Source organism: Notechis scutatus, chromosome 4, assembly GCF_049901735.1.
Source record: "Notechis scutatus isolate UNSWTSFEM ecotype Mainland chromosome 4, rNotScu1.2, whole genome shotgun sequence".
Taxonomy (NCBI): Eukaryota; Metazoa; Chordata; class Lepidosauria; order Squamata; family Elapidae; genus Notechis; species Notechis scutatus.
Window position 1 is genome coordinate 130,440,301 of NC_142012.1, and position 19,999 is coordinate 130,460,299.

Consider the following 19,999-nt stretch of genomic DNA (forward strand, 5'->3'; position numbering starts at 1 on the left):
GAAATATGTGGTAATAATTATAATGTAGCATAATTAATTTTGAATGAGTAAGAGAATGAATATAACTTAGTAAGAATGAGATGTTTTTAAAAGATAACAATTATATCAATGATAATATAATATTTGAACAATATGATATAAAATGCTGATTAGTATGGTTTATAAATGTATAAGGTATAACAGTATTATGCGCACAAGATATATGTACCCAACCGACACACTGTAAAATTGAAAGAGGGTTTTATTTGTTGTCTTTGTTGTTAAAATAAATAAATAAAAATTCAAAAACATTTTTTTCTAAGTCTAAATGAAAGAATAAACAGCATTCTGTTGTTGCAAAAGCCATGAAATCTGTGCCAAAGGGAAATATTGCAAGACATTTTCTACGATTTGTAAGAATACGCAGGTCGCCTTCCTCGATAGGGACCGGGAACCTCGAAAAGCCACGAGGCTCATGTGATTTGGGCACTTCTCTTTTTGTGTGTCTCTTGCCGTTGGAGGCGTTTTGGTGAAAGACCGAGCTGCCGGCCTTGCGTAAAAGCGGCTTCAATCAATACTTCTGCGTAAATCTCCAAGCAGCGAGAGTGTCCCCGCCGGGCCGTTTGCAAACCAAGCCCAGCGGGTCACAGGTCGCAGGCTGAAATCTTCCTAACCGAGGCAGTGAGGGAAAGAAGCGCGGGACGTGCGCGGGCTACTTGGACCCTAACGCGCGCTTTCAGCGCCCCCCCGCCCCCCACACGCAGGCCGCGCGCTGCCTTATCTGTGACTGTTCGCAAGGAAAGCCCGCTGAACTAAACAAGGCGCATATCGAGATGCGTATGTTGGCGAAAAAGCCGGAAACCGTAGGAAAGGTGCGTGCGGAGTGAGCGCGCTTCCCGGAGACTGGAAGGGACGCCCTCTCCCCAACGGGATCCCCGCAGTGTCTCCCTTCGGCGGCGGATTGGAAGTCGGGACTCGGAGGGGAAGACTGTGCTGACGTTCCCAATAGGGTCCGTCCAACTTCCTAAGCTCTGCAAGTAAAGCCAAACAAAGCGGGAGGTCGGGAGGGGCTACGAAAAGTTCCCAGAAAGAGCCGAACTGAAACCCGCACCTGCATCTCCGCAATAGCCGCTGGGAACCGGACCGCTTTTACGTAGACGAGGAAAGAGGGAGGGGAAAGCCACGTCTCCTCAGCACATCGGAGCGTAGGGCAGGCTTATAAGAACTGCAGCTCCCGCTCTTTCCATAGGGGCTCATGGAAAGGGAGAATCAAAGCGAGCGCGGGATCCGATTGCTGCTGCGATTTCTTCGGCCGGCCGCGGAGACGCAGCGCGGACTCAGGGCGAAGTGGGGCGGCCGCTTCGGCAGTCTGAGCAGATAATGGGGCTTCAGTCCGAAAACAGCAAAGCTTCGGCAACCCAGGATAAGCCTCCGAGGTTGAACACCTGCCCGGGCAAGGTCTTCTGTAACATTAAGGTAAGAAGGACCTTCGCTCCGACAGGAGGAACCGGGAGGGGGTTTGGGGAAGCAACCCGCCTCGCCGCTGGCTTCGCAGAGGATCGACGCCGTCCCCCACCCCCTTTCTCGGGACAGAGCGGGATCGAGATGCCCCGGCTGCTCTTCGCCCCTGTCAGCACAGCCCCTCTTGCCTGGCACTTTCGGTCTCATCCGAACCACCTTCAAGTTCATTTGAAAATGGTCAGGTTTTCAATTGTGAGAAGACTAATAGGCAAAATCCACCTGTATTATTTACTCAGACTTCCAAACCTAATGGATTTCTTGGAAGTTGTATACAGCCATTGAACTGAGTATAGTACATCAAGACTATGGTCCTCTCTGTGCACTTATCTACTAGTTGATTTGCCACATTTATAAGGGCCCCTAACGCTATCAGAACTCTGAGTGACAGGTAGCATTAAAAACAACAAATGATAATATAAACAGAGAGGACCGATGCATGTCTAGAAGAAGAAAAAAAGCAAACATGCAACGTCTTACACTGCAGGAGGCTTTTTACACATTCTGGCTCAAGCCCTGGAGAAAAAAAAATGCTTTAAATCCTCTCAGGAGAGGTGCTTTGTGGGAGATGCTGTTCCAGAGGGCACGTTCTGCGAAAGAGGAATAAGATTCCTGATTTACTGGGAAGTAAATTAATAGGAAATGCCTAAGATATTACAAAGCTTTCGTGACAAGTAAGATTTAGACCATCCTGTGCAATTTAGATAGGAAGTTTATGAAATCAACAACTGGTATTCATTTCTGAGTAAACAATGTATTTACTCTGTACGTATGTGGTATAATTATCATTTTTGCAGTGTGCTAAAACAGATGCTATATTGCAAAAAAACCAAAATTCTTTAAAACCAAAATTTTTTTACTTGCCCATCATACCTATATGCTTTTACTGTGATTCACAGTTTAATTAAGCTGGAGTATTGGTGACACATCAAATTGGGGTTTGCCTCTTGGTGAGCATACAGACAAATGCTCACCTCTTTGGCCTATCTTCAGGTCAAAGCACTACTCCAAATGCTGTCCTGTTTTTACATCATACATCCACCTTATTTGCTATCCTCCGATGTCCCCTTTCCCTTTTCCTAAGCATGGTTTTATTTTATGTTCATCATCTGTTTGCATCTCATATCCAAATGGTCTGAATTGCTGCCTACTGGTCACTGCCTGAGAGGAACAATCAGCCTTCATTTGTTCCAACATAGTTCTTCTTGTAGTCTGTTCTTATATGAACCATCTCTAGAAGTCATTTAACTTCTTTCTATGAGTTTTACTTAATGCCCAGCTTTCATGGTTGTATATTAGCACTAGAAAATAATTATTTTAGCTTTTTTCTTCAATCTTTGGGGATATCCCTCATGTTCTTGTTGAAATCTATCATTGACATCCTTTCCAGAATATCCTTTCTCTGGATAAAGGTTGTCCATCTTTATCTTATTCCGAGTCCAAGAAAATAAAATTATCCAGCAACTTCATTTTCTGTCATCCACTGTAGGTCCACAAAGCATTAGTACTTCCTAATATTTTAACACAAAATCAGGTATTGCTTTCCCCACTTTTGCTTTCACAATGAACTCTTTAAGATGACCTCTTCTTTTGGCAAACAAAGTAGGGTTATGAACACGGTTTAAATTGATGTTTCAGCCTCTTGGTAAAAAAATTGTTGGAAGTGATTCTTGTGTGTTTTGCAATTCTGAACTCTTTCAAATTCTGTTCCTACAGTACTTTCTTATACATTATAAGATCTTTCCAAAAAATATTATATATTCTGATATCCATTAGCTTATTCTGATATTAACTACAAGCTTTGCTGTTGTTACTAAAGCAAAGATAACTCATCTTTTTTATATTACTTTATACACAAAAAGAGACCATCTTATATTAGCTACCTGTTCTTGGGGTCCCTCTGCTTTTTCTGAAATCTGCTTATTCATTTGGGATTTCTCTATCCCTATATGGCTTCTTTCTAAGATACTTGTTTGCATAAGAAATCAGTAGTTCAGTAATTTGCACATTCTCTGCCATACATATAAACTCTAATCTTTTTCTGTCTCTAGGCTGTATAATGTCTGTGTTGAAAGAGTAGTAATTTAGTATCTTAGTAGCTTTAAACCATTTTAAAGTATACATTAAATCATGTTTTCCTACCTGACCACTATTGTGCTTCACTTTTTTCCACTAGTTTTATTCGGTGTCTCTCTCTTCTCATATATCCTCAACTTTAGTTTCATATAAATGAAGTGGGCTAAATATTCACTTTCTGGATAAGGCTGGATTGAGATGTCAGGTGATCACACAGAAGATGTCAGGTGATCACACAGAAGAAGGGGCCAACCTATTCTTCAAAGTACCTGAGGGCAGGACTGGAATTACAGAAAATTATCAAGTAAAGATCCAACCTAGAACTAAGAAGAAATTTTCTGATAACAAGAACAATTAACCAGTGGAATGGCTTGCCTCCAAAAGTAGTGGGTGGTCCTTCCCTGGAGGTTTTTAAGCAAGGATTGCACAGCCATTTGTCCATGAATGGTATACGGTATCATGCTTGAGCAGGGGTTTGGAATGGAAAACATCCAAGGGCCCTTTCAACTATTGTTACTCTGTACTCTGTATTTATATTTTGATGGTCTAGATCTCATTTTATTGGCATACTTCCTCTTTTAGCTTTCTAAGCTTTCTAAACTTAATCCATATAGTCTATTCCACAATCTGCCCTTGGTAGTATACTGGATGACTGGAGTGCATTTGTCTACCTTTTTGTTTTCTATTATATAATCTACTTGATTCTGATATTGTATATATTTACTAACACCCAGTGTTTATTGACACTCTTGAAGGTGTTGTCAATTGGATTTTCTTCTGTTTACAGTATGTACTGTATTTGTACTTTATTGGATTTACTTGATCTAATTATTTCAGTTATTTCAGGTTCTCCCACATCACCCATTTCCCTTAAAATCAAATATCAGTGCCTTTTCTTCATAGTGCATCTAGGAACTCTTGCAATTAGCCAAATAAGTCCTCAAAGTTTTCTTCTATCAGGTGTAGCTAGCTGGTTGGTTGATCGATCATTCATTCATTCATTTCCCACTTTTATTTTTTTACAAATAACTCACGGTAGTCATTGAGTTATGATAAAGTATCTTGTTTGATTGTTACTACTTCGTTCTTTCATATGGTTTCATGGCTAAATCATTTAATTATGTGCGTTAGAGTAGCAAATTATGTTTACCTATTCCTGCTTTATTTGATAACATAACTTTTTCTTGCTCATGCTTCTCCTTGCTTAGATTTTAAATTTTCTTGTAAAATTGAGAAACTTTTCATTACTAGCATGATCAATGATCAGATTTTCTTATAGTTGGGTATGTGATAATTTCTAGATATATTTTTTGGAAGTTCAGAGTGTTTTCTAGTAATAGAGGAGTTCTTTTGTGTCTCATCACCTGACATCTCAACCCAGCCATGTTGAAAAAGTTTTATTGACAGAAACACAGAAGTGTTTTTCCACTGTTTTCTTCCAGTTTGGAAGAAATTTTGGAATGCCATAGTAGGTATGTTTCAATAATTAATGCAGAATCCTATTTACTCTCACCTCCATTGTGGATTACTTTTAGTTTTGCCGCTCCTGGTTTAGCTTTAACAGCAAGGATTTCCCTACAGCGAGCGCCTGCTGGTTTTTCTCACTGATGTGATTGATGTATCATTAAGTCAGTGTCAGTTTTTAGCAACCAGTACTTCTAAAGAAACAACTTGGCCATTCAAGTCCTCTATGGATGCACTTATTGCTGTAACTCAGTCCATCAGTCTTGCTATTGATCATGCTTCTTCTTTCCTTCTATCTTTTCTAGCATTACATATTTTTCAAGATCTTTACATAATATATTCAAAATATAATTTTAAACTGGTCCTTTGTGCCTCATATGACAATTCTGAATTGATTAATTCTATGCTCAATTTATTTCTTGACAATCCATGCTATAATCATAAAAGTCTTTTCTAACACCAACATTCCAAAAATTAAATACCGTATTTGCCGGCGTATAAGACAACTTTTTGCCCTGAAAACATGCCTCCAATTGGGGTTGCGTCTTATATGCCGGGTCAAATCTATACGCCCGGCAATAGTAATTGGGAAGCACCAAGCGGTTGCCCGCGGCTGAGGCACTTTGCGCACCGGTGGAAACGTAATCCTGGTCGTAGCCGAAAGGAGCAGCCAGCCTTCTCCCTGGCTCCCAAGGAACGAGGCTCGCACCGCCCGAGCTCTGCTGAGGTATCCGGCTGGGGCGTCAGGAGTTGTTACCGCTGGCGCAGCTCCGCGCAGCTCCAGTCCGGCGTTGCCTCGGGAGAGAAAGGCAAAACCAGGAGCCGCTGCTGCCATTGCAAGCGCCTGCGCGGCTCTTCCTTTTGCCTTTCCCTTCCCGAAGGCGCGGACTGGAGGCGTGAGCCGCGCCAGCGGTAAACTCCTGACAGCCCAGCGAACTCAGCGGAGCCCGGGCGGTGCGAGCCTCGCTTCCTTGGGAGCTGGAGAAGGCTGGCTGCTCCTTCGGCTTCACGGGATTCGTTTTCCACCGTGCAACAAAAAAGTGCCTCAAAAAAAAAAAAGTGCAAAAGTGGAAGGCGTGGGCGGAAGAGGGGGCGAAAAAATATAACAAACTGTCTTATACACCGGCATATACGGTACTTTTTCCATCCTGCTTTCTCAGTGACCAAGGTTCACTTCCATGGAATATCCCAGGAAAATCATTGCCTGCATAATTCTGATCTTTGCAGGTACTATAGATAAATCACAGTATCTGAAAATACTTTCCAATATCTTAATTGCTACTCTGCTTAGTGCTATTCTGCAATGTATTTTTTGACTGCTAATTCATTTGTTGTTGATTTTTGCTATGAACAACTCCAGTATCTTCACTGCCAATTAAGGCTGTCTGTTATACCTGGTTTCATTAATTTGTTTTTTGTATGTAATCATGGTTCCATTTTTAATTGTGCTCATAATTTTTTTTTGACTAGAGTTTGGACATCACTTGCATTTTCATCTGTCAAAGTAGCATCATTAGTATATGCAGATTATTACTCTTTCTTCCTCCAATCCTCCCCCAGTCTTCACATACTATCTTATCATGATAGAGAAGTATGCCTGGGGAGGTTTGAGCAAAGAATTTTGGGAGTGTATACCAGGCGTATGTAGTCCCAGTAGGGTCACCCAAAGCATAAAGATAATCTTAGTTATCCGGAGTTAAAGGAAGCAGGTGCTTATATTGGATAATAGTGACATAGTAAGAAGCTGGAGGTATATGATAACTTTTGTGACAATGGCAAAGTAATTTCATACTGCACAGAAAAAGGCAACCCCTCTTGTATTCTACCAAGAAAACACACAAAGAGACACTGTTGTGGTAGAAAGGTTCAGTAGCTTTAGTGAGACAAAAAGACTGAAGATCGTAACATTTCCCTTGTTGTGATATTAATAGTAAGCCCCTGGGATTAATCCTACGAGATAATTAGTAACAAGAAAACATTTTTAGAGATGGCAAATACTCATACATTAAACATTTCTTTTTTTATTTTTACCCAGAAACTAGATTTTTATTGAATAACAAATTGCCAAGATGAATTATGGTTTTGTCTGTGGAACTGAAGATTTCAGGACATTTGCCATCTGGATAACTTGTCCTCTGTTTTATTTGTGTTAGCATTAATCAGATCAGAACACTTGAATTAATGACATATGCTGTTCAGACAGTTATGGCTCTCCTCTATAAAAAGTTGAAAGAATTGCCTGAAGAATTTAGCACCATGGCACCATTCCCAAATGCATGCATCCTGTCCCTTATGTGCAAATAACAGTGGCATTCAAAGAAAGCTGTAGATGCTGGTGCTCTTGCTGACAGAATAATGTACAAGTGGTGAAAGATGTAGTCTCTGTCTTGCATTACTCTCTCTCTCTCTCTCTTCTCTCTCTCTCCCTCCCCCCCTCTGTGTGTGTGTGTGTGTGTGTGTGTGTATATGGTATTCAGCTTTGTTCGGGTATTTTCCCACGTCATTATAGTTGTGCTTTTAAAGTTGTAGCAATGTTTCGGCAGAATCTCACCTGCCATCATCAGGCTTCTATATTGTGTTCGTCTGTGAGTCAGAATTTCACAGTCTTGATGTGATGCCTATGTAGTATCTTACTGATTTTGTCTGTAGTACCTCTTATGTAGGGCAGGACAGCTGTTCCATAGGTCTGTTCATCTTATACCAGAACAAAGCTGAATACCATGCATGTAAGTACCCGCGAAAACTTAAGAAAACATACATACATACATACATTTGTTTTCTGGGGTTTTCGTGAGTATTTGTATGTGGATCTTTGGTTATTCGGGTTTTCTCCCGCGTAAAATCTCCTCACACTTCACCTCAGACTCAGCAACAAGATTTACCCCGCACTTTGGGACAAATCCAAACAACTCGCTGTCTGGAGAGCCGAAACACAGACCACCCTCAAGACAGACACACACACACACCAACAAACTCAGAAAACTACAAAAACGCCAGAAACAAACTCCTCCCCCCTCACAGCCACACATGAAACAAACAGTGCACAACATCTCAGACAAGATCCTCACCGAAGCCAAAACCCATGTCCTTTCGAAAGGATTCAACTTTGTTGTCGCTCCCAAACACATCCCCACAGAAACCATTATATGTGGAGTTGAAACCAGCCTGACCAAAACCAACTCTAATGATGCTAACAGAATCAGACTTGAAATCACCAACATCCTCTGCACCAGGAAATCACCCAAAAGCAACTTATCCAAAGAAGAACAAACTGCACTATTTAACCTGAAAGAAGACACCAGCATAATAATCCTACCAGCAGACAAGGGCAACGCAACAGTGGTTATGAACACATCTGACTACCAAACCAAGTTAATCAACCTACTCCAAGACCCCACATACAAACCCCTAAACACAGACCCCACCACATACCTAGAAAAAACCACCAGATCCAAAATAAAAGCCTCCCCCATCAGTGAAGAAATCCAGCAAAGAATCATACCCAGAGAAAAATCATCCAGATGTCCTAAGCTTTATGGTCTCCCCAAGATACACAAAGAAGGAACTCCACTTAGACCAATAGTCAGCTCCATAGGCTCACCTCTACAAAACCTAGCCTAATTTCTTGCCAAACAACTGCAGCCCTATGTAGAATCTATCAACTCACACGTAAGAAACTCATTCCAGTTCATTGAGATCATAAAGAAACAAAACTTGCAGCCCAGCGACCTACTAGTGAGCTTTGATGTCATATCCCTCTTCACCCAAGTGCCTATAAAAGAAGCCTTGACAGCCATCCAAAACAAATACAACCCCCACAATCACATCCTAGATCTGACCAACCACTGCCTATCCAATACATACTTCACCTACAACGGACAAAAATACAAACAAATAGAAGGAGCACCCATGGGATCACCCCTCTCACCTGTCATCGCAAACCTCTACATGGAACACTTTGAAACACAAGCTCTAGAAAAATATGATCACAAACCCAAACTCTGGCTCAGATACGTAGATGACACCTTCATAATCTGGCCACATGGGAAAGAAAAACTGAACAACTTCCTCACACACCTCAACAGGCTACACCCCAAAATACAATTCACCATGGAAACAGAAACTAACAATCAACTTCCCTTCCTAGATTTCTTAGTATACAAAAAATCCAATGGCTCCTTAGGACACACCATCTACCAGAAGAAAACACATACAAACCGCTATATACACGCACTCTCACACCACCACCCAGCACAGATCAATTCTGTAGCTGAGACACTTATCTCCAGAACAAAATGCTTAGCCAACGAACAATACCTAAAAACTGAACTACACACTCTCACTAACGTACTAACAGCCAATGGATTCCAAAGAAAGAAGATTACCCACCTAATCCAAAAAGAAACCCCAACCAAAATCCAAGACAGAGGACAAGAGAACAGCAAAGCTCTCCTCCCATATATAAAAGGCACTACAGACAAAATCAGCAAGATCCTCCAAAAACACAACATTAAAACAGCATTCTGCACAAACAGAAAAATATCCATCATCCTAAGAAACCCTAAAGACAGAATCGAGTTAGAAAACCAAGGGGTATACGAAATCCCATGCACCACCTGCCCCACCACATACATCGGACAAACCAACAGAAGAAAAAGTGCACGCATTGAAGAACACAAGAACTCAATCAAAAAAGAAGAACTGACTTCTTCCCTGGTCCAACACCTCAAAGCCACAGGACATGAGATTGACTTTAAAAATACCAGAACTATCGCCAAAACTGAACACTTCAACAACAGAATAATCAGAGAAGCCATAGAGATAGAAAAATGCCCACACAGCATGAATAAACGAGATGATACCTCCTGCCTACCAGCCATTTGGAAACACATCCTCATTAACAAACAAGTACCTAACATGAAGAATGACACCAGACCCACACCCACGAGGGCCACACAAGATGCTACCACCACACTTCCACGTAGAAAGCAGACTCACACCCACACAGATGATGAGACATGACCACGGAGCAGAAGCCGTACCGCAGCTACCTCACTACCCGCTTCAAACCCCTCCGACCCATACATGAAACGAATGGACGCCCACCATGAAGATGTGGCATGACCACGAATGCGAAGCCAAACAACAGGATCACAGCTCACCAGCTCAAATCCCCCAGCATCTAAGACTAACCTGAGCACAACCAAGCCCCCACCTGAACAGAACAAACCCCCACCCAATCAGAACACAGCCAAGCCCTCACCCAATCAAGTCACACCCCCACTAGCAGTTAAAAGGAAGAAGCAGCTGCAAGCTCACATTACTCTGAGAAGCACAAAGCTGAAGACACAAGCCTGAAGAGGACGAATGAGATTTTGTTGAAACGTCGCCAAGATACTTCAATTTTACGCGGGAGAAAACCCAAATAACCACAGATAGATAGATAGATAGATAGATAGATAGATAGATAGATAGATAGATAGATAGATAGATAGAGTTTCAGCTGGGGGAGACAGGGCAGCTGGGAGAAGCAAAAATGAGACTAGGTCACTCTCCTGATAATGAATAGCTGGTCAATAGAGATAGAGCAATGGAACAGGGGGAAAAGGGATTTCCACAGAAAAAAAAAGTGATATGCCAGACTACTGGCAGATCAAATTTTGCAATTAATATGAATGTAACTGTCTGTCTGTTTTTACCCATAGCCTACCTCCCCACCCCCTCCCATCCATTTTCTCTTCTTTAAATGTCAGGTCATAGCATATATAACAATGAGTATTTGCAGTTGAAACATTTTGTGTTGAATTTAATTTTCTGTACTTTTTAAAAGTTACCGAAAGAGAAAAGGAAACAAAGTTGACATTTTCTAAATAAATTGCTTCCAGAACTTTATAGCATGGATCTTTGTGTAGACATCAACCAGATTTGCTCCGAGTGAACACCAGAATACTAGAAACAAAATCAGGTGCACAATTTTTGGGAGCCATTGGTCAAAAATCTGAGGGACAGATTCTAGATCAAAGTCTGTGTAGTTGATCAAGAGGGAGATTAAGTTTGGGGTTTTTGCGTGTTTGAATCAGTCAAAACTGGGAAAGTCCTGAAGTAGGGCTTTTCCCTACTACCAAATTGGTAGAGTCAGATACCACCCAAGTTCTATCCTTGAGGAAAATTCCTTATTAATTTTATCCTTAATAAAATTCCAGCAAATCATTTGTTGTTCTGTCTCTGTTGCATAATTTAAGTCTTTATGGATTGGTATTGCTTGTGTGACAGTTGTTATAGGCAGGGTGAGTGGTTTTATCCTCTGGTTTTGCTGCTATTCTTTCCTCAACAAGCCACCAGCTATTGAAGAAAATAGCCATTAATCAAAGCATGCAAGCAGGAATGGGGCAAAGCTAACTGAGACTTTGCATGGACTGGTTTCTCCAAACTAGCAAATAAACAGAACAAAATGTCTCTGGTCTTGAATTATTTTGGATCAAAAGTAAACATCCATTTTGTCCCCAGCATTTTCAAGATTGGAATTGACCCAATAACCGAAGTGTATCAAAGTTGGATTACTATAAGGGTCAGTAAAGCCTGACAAAACTTTCTTTGTTGGGAATATATACCATTGCTCTAACTCAGTGTTCCTGTACTTCAGCAACTTTCAGATGCATGGACTGTTGGCTGAGGAATTCTGGGAACTGAAGTCCATGCCTCTTAAGGTTGGTAAGATTGAGAAATACTGCTCTGTGTTGCTTTGCATTCTTCTTTTACCAAGCACACTAGTGCAGTGTTCTGCGTAGACCTACATGTTTCAATGACATACATAATGAAAATTAGAGTCTGTGGACAATATTATGAAATATAATGAACTATTGTAGTCCTACAACATCTTTTCTACAAAATGCAAACACGGGTCTTCTCAAGAAAGTAGATTCTTATGGACACTAATGTTTTTGTAGTGATGAGAACTTCCATTCAATCTCAAACAATGTTTTGTCTGGTACATTTATTCTGCATTTATCAGATTAATGGAATTTTTACACCATCATTTTTTCATTAAAAAAAACCAGAGCAACGTGTGTTTCTCAACAAATGAGATTCTTTGCAAATGTTTCTTGTACTTGTGTACAATCGTTCAGATATAGCATTATCAAGAGAAACGATGTTTTCATACATTGCAGCATATATACCCACGTTTTTTGTAGACATTGACTCATTATTTGCTTAGTATTTCTGTTGTTTCTTGTGGTTTCCCTTTCTGAGCTGAAGCTCTGATGATAGAATTATTTCATTATTTTTCATATTTATCTTTTAGAATGGCATAATTGCTCTCATTAGCTTGGATTGATTCCAAGGCTTCCTTCCCACGTCGTTTATTTGCTTGTACACCTGGTACAATAATCTTAATCCCATAGGAAGTGCATTTTACAAGGGAGCAGTATCTGGACTTGCATGTCAGCATGCCATGCAGTTACCAACAGCTCTGCGTTGTTAGCTCAGTGTAAAAGAAAGACCCAGCATCAAGAATTTACCTGTACTAAACACATTGGCTCTATTAAAAGCTAAGGAAATGCCATTGCTTTCATAAGTCCATTTTTATCATTACAATGCACAGTATTACTGCTTTTAAGGGCACCCACGATCTGAGGTCTGTTAGCTTAAGATAATGGAGTTCCTGTTTGTTTTGTAGTGGTGTTTATAAAGTGCCTTTCTTGAGCTACTCCAGCAACAATATACATTGATTTAGCACAGAACCTCGCACGCAGAGCTTATTTTCCTCACCCCTCCCTGTTTAAACTTATGAATGAACCTCACCATACAGTTGAATCGTTTCCTCATGACTTGTACAGTGTAACTGAGCTGTTTATAATTAAAGAAATAAAAAAGTCTTCTTATATCATGTTGCTTCTCTATCTGCTATCTGAATTGTGGAATCATGGGCGGCACCAAGAGATGTGGAGTGGGGAATTGGCAATTGAGACTGCTGAATGATTAAGCAACGAGTCCTGATGATGAAAAGTTCATATCTAGTTTGCCTTTCGGCACTTAGAAGAGAAGCAGGCTAAATCAAATAACATGGAGTACCCATAGCCTGCTGATTACAGGAGATGGCTGAACGGTTAAGCACCTTTAAAAGATTAAATAAATTATCTTACTGGCTTTCACATAATAGCCTTTCAGGTGTATTAACTCCCAGAATTCTACACAGCATGAATAAAATCTTTACTATTGTGGAATCTGGGACTTTCATTCCACTTTGGAAGAATTGAGCTAATTAGAGGAATGGCGTGACCTCCATGCTTCATATACATGGAGTTGGAAGGAGAAAATGTTAAATATAGTAATAGAACAATAACAGTACTATCTGGCATTGTTTACTGAAATATATTCAGATATAACCAATCACAGCAGCAGTGAAGATGGAAACACTACTTCCTTGTTTGATAGGAATCAGCATAAACAGAGACTCATATTGAAAATGTAACAATTCTGACCCAGAAAGGTGACTGGTAATTTATATGAATTGAAATCTGCTTTGTATTGATATATTCTGCTTCTACTAGGCTTAGAAATAGTTAAGGAGCTCTTCTCAACTTCTTGAATGTTACCAGATGCTTTCTTCCAGTTTCAAATGTATCTTTATAGTTGCTAGGACTTAAAAAAAATGCTTTAAAAGACACTCTTGGGGGTTGAGAGCATGGAACTGAAAAAAGCTCCTGGAATTACAAGTTTTGGAAAAAACAAATCCCTGTAGATATTGTCCTAATCTGGATCGAGGTCTTTGTGACTGTTGAGTTGACAAAGCAAAAGAGATAAAAGAATGTAAATTGTTAAATTAAAAGAGACAGCTAGAATTGCATCTAACTCAATTCTTAGCAGAATTAGTCCTATATAAATTCTTCGAATTCTTGAATTAAATGTAAATTAAGTATGAATTTTAAAATGTATATTGTGAAATCCCAAGGCAAATGTAAATACTACTGGAATCCTAGAATTGAAGACCTGGATTTAATAACACATTTCATTTATTTGTTATTTATACCAGTATATGTCAGCTGCTTTTGAATAGCTTACAGAACTATAAATAACTAAAAGGATTATTCTTTATATTTCTTAAGTAATGCTATATAACCATATTTTTCAACCTTAGCAATTTGAAGATGGGTGGACTTCAGTTCCCAGAATTCCACAACCTGCTATGTTATGCTGGCTGGGGAATTCCAGGAGTTGAAGTCCACCCCTCTTCAAATTACTTCAAGCTGCTAACTTTGGGTGGGGGGGAAACTGCTATAGAATAAAAGTTTAATGTGTAACTAAGTTGTAAATAATGCATTTAATGTTAAAGTGACATCCAGGTGTCATTTCATTTTGAACCCATTTCCTCCCCACAAGACCTTTTAGGAAGCCTGCTTTTTTGGTTATAACCAGTGTGCTGCGTTAGGTGGACTTTGAATCACCCAGCAAGTCCATTTTTATCTGGTTATCTCCAAAACTGCATTTAATTTCTTGAACTTTAGATAGGGAGGAAGGTCAGTTTGGTGTATAGATAGCCCTGGACTTGCAACCACAATTGAAGCATGTCTGCCACTTCTGTCCTTAGCTTCTTTTGAGATGTTGGTAGAAAAGCAGAGTTATTGATCACTGGAAATTGAGTCAGGATGTGACATATGTCTGACTTGGCAGCTCTGCTAACAGAATGGGCGTTGGTACTTAGCTGACACGCCTCTTCTCGTGGAACTGCGTAGAGCATCCAGAGAGTGGGAAGTGCTCTAGTCTTCACTCTTACAGGCTGAGCTATAATTGAGGAACGCTCCTCCTCCTCCACGTGACTCCTCCACGCGTTCCCCAGTTTTACGAAGACGAGAGGACAGCAACAATCCTCTAAACTGAACTATTATACAAATCTTAACTATAAACAAGAAATATCATTGGCCGAAACAGGATTCCCCACCAGACGGACCAATTAGGCTGGGGCTGGATGCTCTACGCAGTTCCACGAGAAGAGGCGTGTCAGGTAAGTACCAACGCCCATTCTCCGTAGAACTGCTGCAAGCATCCAGAGAGTGGGACATACCAAAGCATGGCTGTCCTACAGGAGGGACTCCGTCTGGTTCGGAATCTCCTCTGGCTCTCTCGCCACTTGTTGCAGGACTCGCCTGCCAAAGGATGCCTCAGCCGAGGCGTAAACATCGATTTTATAGTGACGTATAAAGGGAGACCCAGGTGGTCGCCTGACAGATGTCATGAATTGAAGCCTGAGTAGCCCAGGCTACCGAAGTAGCTGCACTCCTGGTAGAGTGAGCGGCTATCCCACTAGGGACTGGAAGAGTTTGAGCTAAATAGGCCTTGGATATGGTAGCTCTAATCCATCGGCCGACAGTAGACGGGGACACCTTGCAGCCCAGCGTCTTTGGTTGAAAAGACAGAAACAAGGCCTCTGAATTTCTGATGGATTGCGTGCGATAGATGTATATACGAAGATGCCTTCGAACATCGAGAGTGTGCCACTGCCTTTCTCTTTCGCGCAAAGGCTTTGGACAGAGATTAGGTAGGACCAATTCCTGTGCTCTGTGGAATGCCGAGTTGATTTTTGGCATAAAGACAGGGTCTGGTCGCAGAACCACCCGATCAGTGTGAAAATACACAGGTCCTTTCTCACGGATAGAGCTGCTATTTCAGATATCCTTCTCGCCGATATTATTGTCATGAGAAACACCACTTTGAAGGTGAAAAACTGGTGGCGTCTCCCTGAGAGGCTCAAAGGGAGGTTAGTCAACGCCATAAGAACCTTATTAAGGTCCCATGTCGGGTATCTGTGAACCACTGGGGGGCGCAAATCGGAAGCCCCTCTAAACAAGGCCTTGATTCGAGGGTGGTGGGAAAGTGGGCCAGAAGAGCCACTAGCAACCACCGTTGATAGGGCCGCAACCTGTCTTCTCAAGGTGTTGGGTGAGAGGCCCCTGTCTATGGCCGTCTTATAGGAAAAACTAGAATTTGCGCGATTGAGGGGGGAGAGCGGATTGAAGGAGGATTTAAGGCACCACTTAGAAAAACTGTTCCGGGTTGCGCTATAAATGCGGGTGGTCGAAGGCCGCCTTGCTGCCAGAATGGTACTGATGACCTGAGCCGACAGACTCTCCTCTGTCAGCCTTTCCCACTCAACCTCCAGACGGCTAACTGGAGTCCCTGAGAGCCTGGATGATGAAGAGGATCCTGGGAAAGTGAAAACCTGTCTAGTGGAATCCTCCACGGTGGGCCACGGACAGATCACGAAGATCTGCGAACCACGGTCTCCTGGGCCAATACGGTGCCACCAGGAGAACCTCCGCCCACTCGAGTATCAACTTCTGAATCACCTCGGGAATCAACAGGGGCGGGGGAAAGGCGTACAGGAGCCCGGTGGGCCAGGGGCAACGCAGGACATCGCGGTTCTCTGCCCCGATGGTGGGGTGTTGTGAGAAAAATCTTGGCGTCTGTGCGTTGAGCAGAGACGCGAACAGGCTTACCAGAGGCTGACCGAATAGCGCTGCTGCCTCCTTGAACAAGAGTGGGTGGAGGCGCCATTCCGCTTGGTCCAGTGTGACCCTGCTCAGCCAGTCTGCTAGGACATTCGAGGTCCCCGAAATATGTTCTGCCCTGATGGATAAAAGGTGCACCTCTGCCCACCAACAGTCGTTAGGCCTCTTTCATGAGGTGGATGGAATGAGTGCCCCCTTGGCGATTGATGTGGGCCTTGGTAGTAGTGTTGTCTGTTAGGACCAGTATATGACTTCCTCGCACCTGAGGGAGGAGGGCACGCAGTGCTAGGTATACTGCATGAAGCTCCAGCCAATTGATGCTGCCGCTCCGCCCGGCAGCTGACCAAACTCCCTGAGTCGAAAGGGACTGCATGTGGGCCCCCCCATCCGGAAAGGCTTGTATCTGTCGTGAGAGGGACCCTTTGAGGCTCCTTGAATAGATGACCTCTGTTGATAGAGGCCTTGTCCACCATAGGGAGGGGGCGAGGACCCTTGGAGGAACCTTCACCACGAGACCGGGGTTGCTCCTTCCGGAACGCTGGTACGGCAGGAGGAACCACTGCAAAGATCTGGAATGTAAGCGAGCCCTTGATATGCATGAAACTAACTTTCCAAGCAACTTGGATAAAGCAAGCCCAGAGGCCTTTCCAGACCGTCTAATAGCTCTGATAGATGTTTGAATGCTGCTGAATCTCTCACGAGAAAGGAAAAACCTTCTCCTCAACTGAATCAATAACGGCTCCTAAGTGAGCTAAACGGGTGGAAGGGTTGAGTAGACCCTTCTCCCAGTTCACGAGGAACCGCGAGCCTGAAGTACTGCGAGAGTGGTGCTAGTGTCACTCTAGGCTTGAATTCGGTTAGGGAATACAATAAGAATGTTGTCAAGATAGCAGTGAATGCGGATAGGAAAGTGTCTGAGGTGGGCCGCCAGGGCTGCTAATACCTTAGTAAAAGTCCCCGGGACTGAAACGAGGCCAAAGGGAAGGGCCACATTTTGGAAATGCTGATTGTTGTAGCAGAAACTCAAGTATTTGGGAAAACGAGGGGCGAATGGGAATATGTAGATATGCCCCAGAAGGGCAATAGATGTAAGCCAGTCCCCCTTTTCTGATACCCTGCCAAATCGACCGAAGGGTATGCATTTTGAACCTATGACGGACAATATAGTGATTGACCCCCTTTAAATCTAAGATGGGCCTCCAACCCCCGGAATGCTTAGGGACTAAGAAGAGGAGGGAGTAGAACTCTTCTCCCCGCTGCGAGGGTGGTGCGGGCCGGATTGCCCTAATATCAGAGAGGTGTTTGATAGCGGGTGTCATGAGGGCCCATTTAGTCGGGTCTCTGGAGAGGGGAGAAACCATGAAGTGCTCCGGAGGAGCAATCTGACGCTGGAGAGTGAGAGAGAGAGAGAGAGACAGGCCGAATCTTATCGTGTCCCTGACCCATGCATCCGAAGTGGATGCCTCCCACTGGTGGGCAAAATGCCTGAGACGACCGCCACTGGGATGAGGGGCTGAGATTCTACCTGGGTCGGCGGGACTTCTTGTTCCCCGAATCCTTGAAGGGCCTCCTGTAACTGCCTCCCCTTCTGGATCTGTCTCCCGAGTCGCCCCGGTCTTGGTAGGCTGACCGGGATGACGGAGTACCCTGGTATTTAGGGGTGAAGGATGGCTGGAAGGAGGGGCGAAAGGAACCCATCCAAAAGGATGGGGACCCTCTGGCTTCTTGTCTACGAAAAATCGACGGGAGGAACTACTTCTTATTCCGGCTCTCCATCAGTAATGGATTTAAGGCCGGCCCAAACAGTCTTCCCCCCGAGACGGGAGCTGAGGCTAACTTGGACTTATTTTAATGTCAGCCAGCCAATGCTGGAGCCAAAGTAATCTTCGGGCAGTTACGTGCGAGGAAATGGCCCGGGATGAAAATTTCACAGAATGAAAAGGGTGGCATCGGCCGCAAGTTCCGCCGCAGCCGAGAGTTTCGCAATATCCTGCTGGGCCCTAGTGTTTGACGCGGGGATGTATTGTTTCAACTGTCTGAGCCACCTGATGGAAGATCAAGTGAAAAAAGAAGCGGCTGTGGCCGACCGGATGGCCCAAGCATCCGATTAGGGTGTCTGCCACTAGCTAGGATCAAACTCACAGCCTCCTAATTGTGAGGCAGCAGCTCCACCTCTAGGCTACTGCACCACTCCCTCGCCTGAGCGCCATCTCTGCCCGCTTATCCTCTGGCTTCAGCGCCTCCAGAGTGTCAATGGGATTAGAAGAAGAGGCCAGTCTCACTATCGGGTCGTCTACCTCCGGGGTGTCTAGCAAGGCAGAGAATTCCGGGTCGAGATTAAAAAATCTCTTGTCTTGATTAGAAGGGGCGGGGGGGCGCAGAAGCCAATTGCCTTGCGACCAGGTCGGAAAAAAATTGGGGGGGTTGGGATAATCACAGTTTCAACAACCAGCTGTCTGAATATTGAATCCTCTGGGCCCCCCCGGGGCCGCTGGAGATGGTTCAGAGGGTGACTGGGGGTTCAGACCGGAAACATTTTTTGCCTTAATTAATAAGGATTTAAATAAATGAGGCTTAAAAAGGCCCACAAAGGCCGAACCTTCCTCTTCCCTGAAGGACTCAAATCCCAGTTCGTCCTCCTCTAGGGCCTCCTCCCCTTCCGGAAGTGGGGCTTCCATCTAGGCAGGTACCTGACCATGTTGTGGCGTCGGCCTGGAGAGAGATTTTCCGGATATAGACTCGGCCTCGGCCGTCATACCTCGAGAGCCTGGTCTGGACAGCTGTTGCACACCTTCAGTTATTCCCTGACGGATGGCAAATTGCATCCACTCTTTAATACTGTCCGGAATAATGGCTGTGATCGGGTCTGTAGAGCGTAGGCTCGCTGCAGTTGGTGTGAAGGTCACTTCGGGTGTACAAGAGTCCTGGCGACTTCGGGCAGTGGAACCACACCTGGAAGAAGATTGCCCTGACAGAGGAGGGTGTTGGTAGAAATAAGGGAGACTAGTATATAGTTACTTCAAGCTGTTTAGCTCTCATAGGCTAGCTATACCCTTCTGGGATCTGAACCCAGGTCACTTACATATTAGGCAGATGTATTAACCTCTAGGCCATGGGCTCTCCTTGGGAAGCCCTGGAGGAGTCCTTGTCCCTTTTGCGTAAATAGTGTGTCTTTGACTTATCCTTTAAAGAAGAACCACTGATATTACCCTCTGCCATGATGCCAAGTGATAGATAACCAATAAAGGCGGTTGGCACGCCTAGGAGTTCGGTCTACTTTCGCAAACCGGTTTTCCTAAAGTTGGGCCACGTCCCCCTTTTGGATAAAAAAAATTTTTGTGCTTGCTTGACCCTTTCCTTCTTTTCTTTTTTTCTTTTTTTTACTAGCTATCTATGTCCTATAGCTTAGTCAACTATTATACACCTATATACAAAAAAATGTTTTTCTTATTTAT

At 43.3% G+C, this 19,999-nt stretch overlaps 1 protein-coding gene across 3 annotated transcripts in view; it reads left to right on the plus strand.

Moving 5' to 3' along the window:
- Positions 1 to 490: 490 nt before the first annotated feature.
- SLCO2A1 (solute carrier organic anion transporter family member 2A1) overlaps positions 491 to 19,999 on the plus strand; it is a 73,557-nt gene continuing 54,048 nt past the window's right edge. Inside the window, exons 1-2 of one of the 3 annotated variants that reach the window (XM_087964923.1) lie at positions 493 to 1,455; positions 11,681 to 11,744. In XM_087964923.1, coding sequence (XP_087821049.1) covers positions 11,691 to 11,744 — 54 coding nt within the window. In that variant the 5' untranslated portion in view covers positions 493 to 1,455; positions 11,681 to 11,690. Of the gene's footprint in view, positions 1,456 to 11,680; positions 11,745 to 19,999 lie in introns of all 3 variants that reach the window. The other 2 variants (XM_026691886.2, XM_087964924.1) reach the window with 2 other exon arrangements.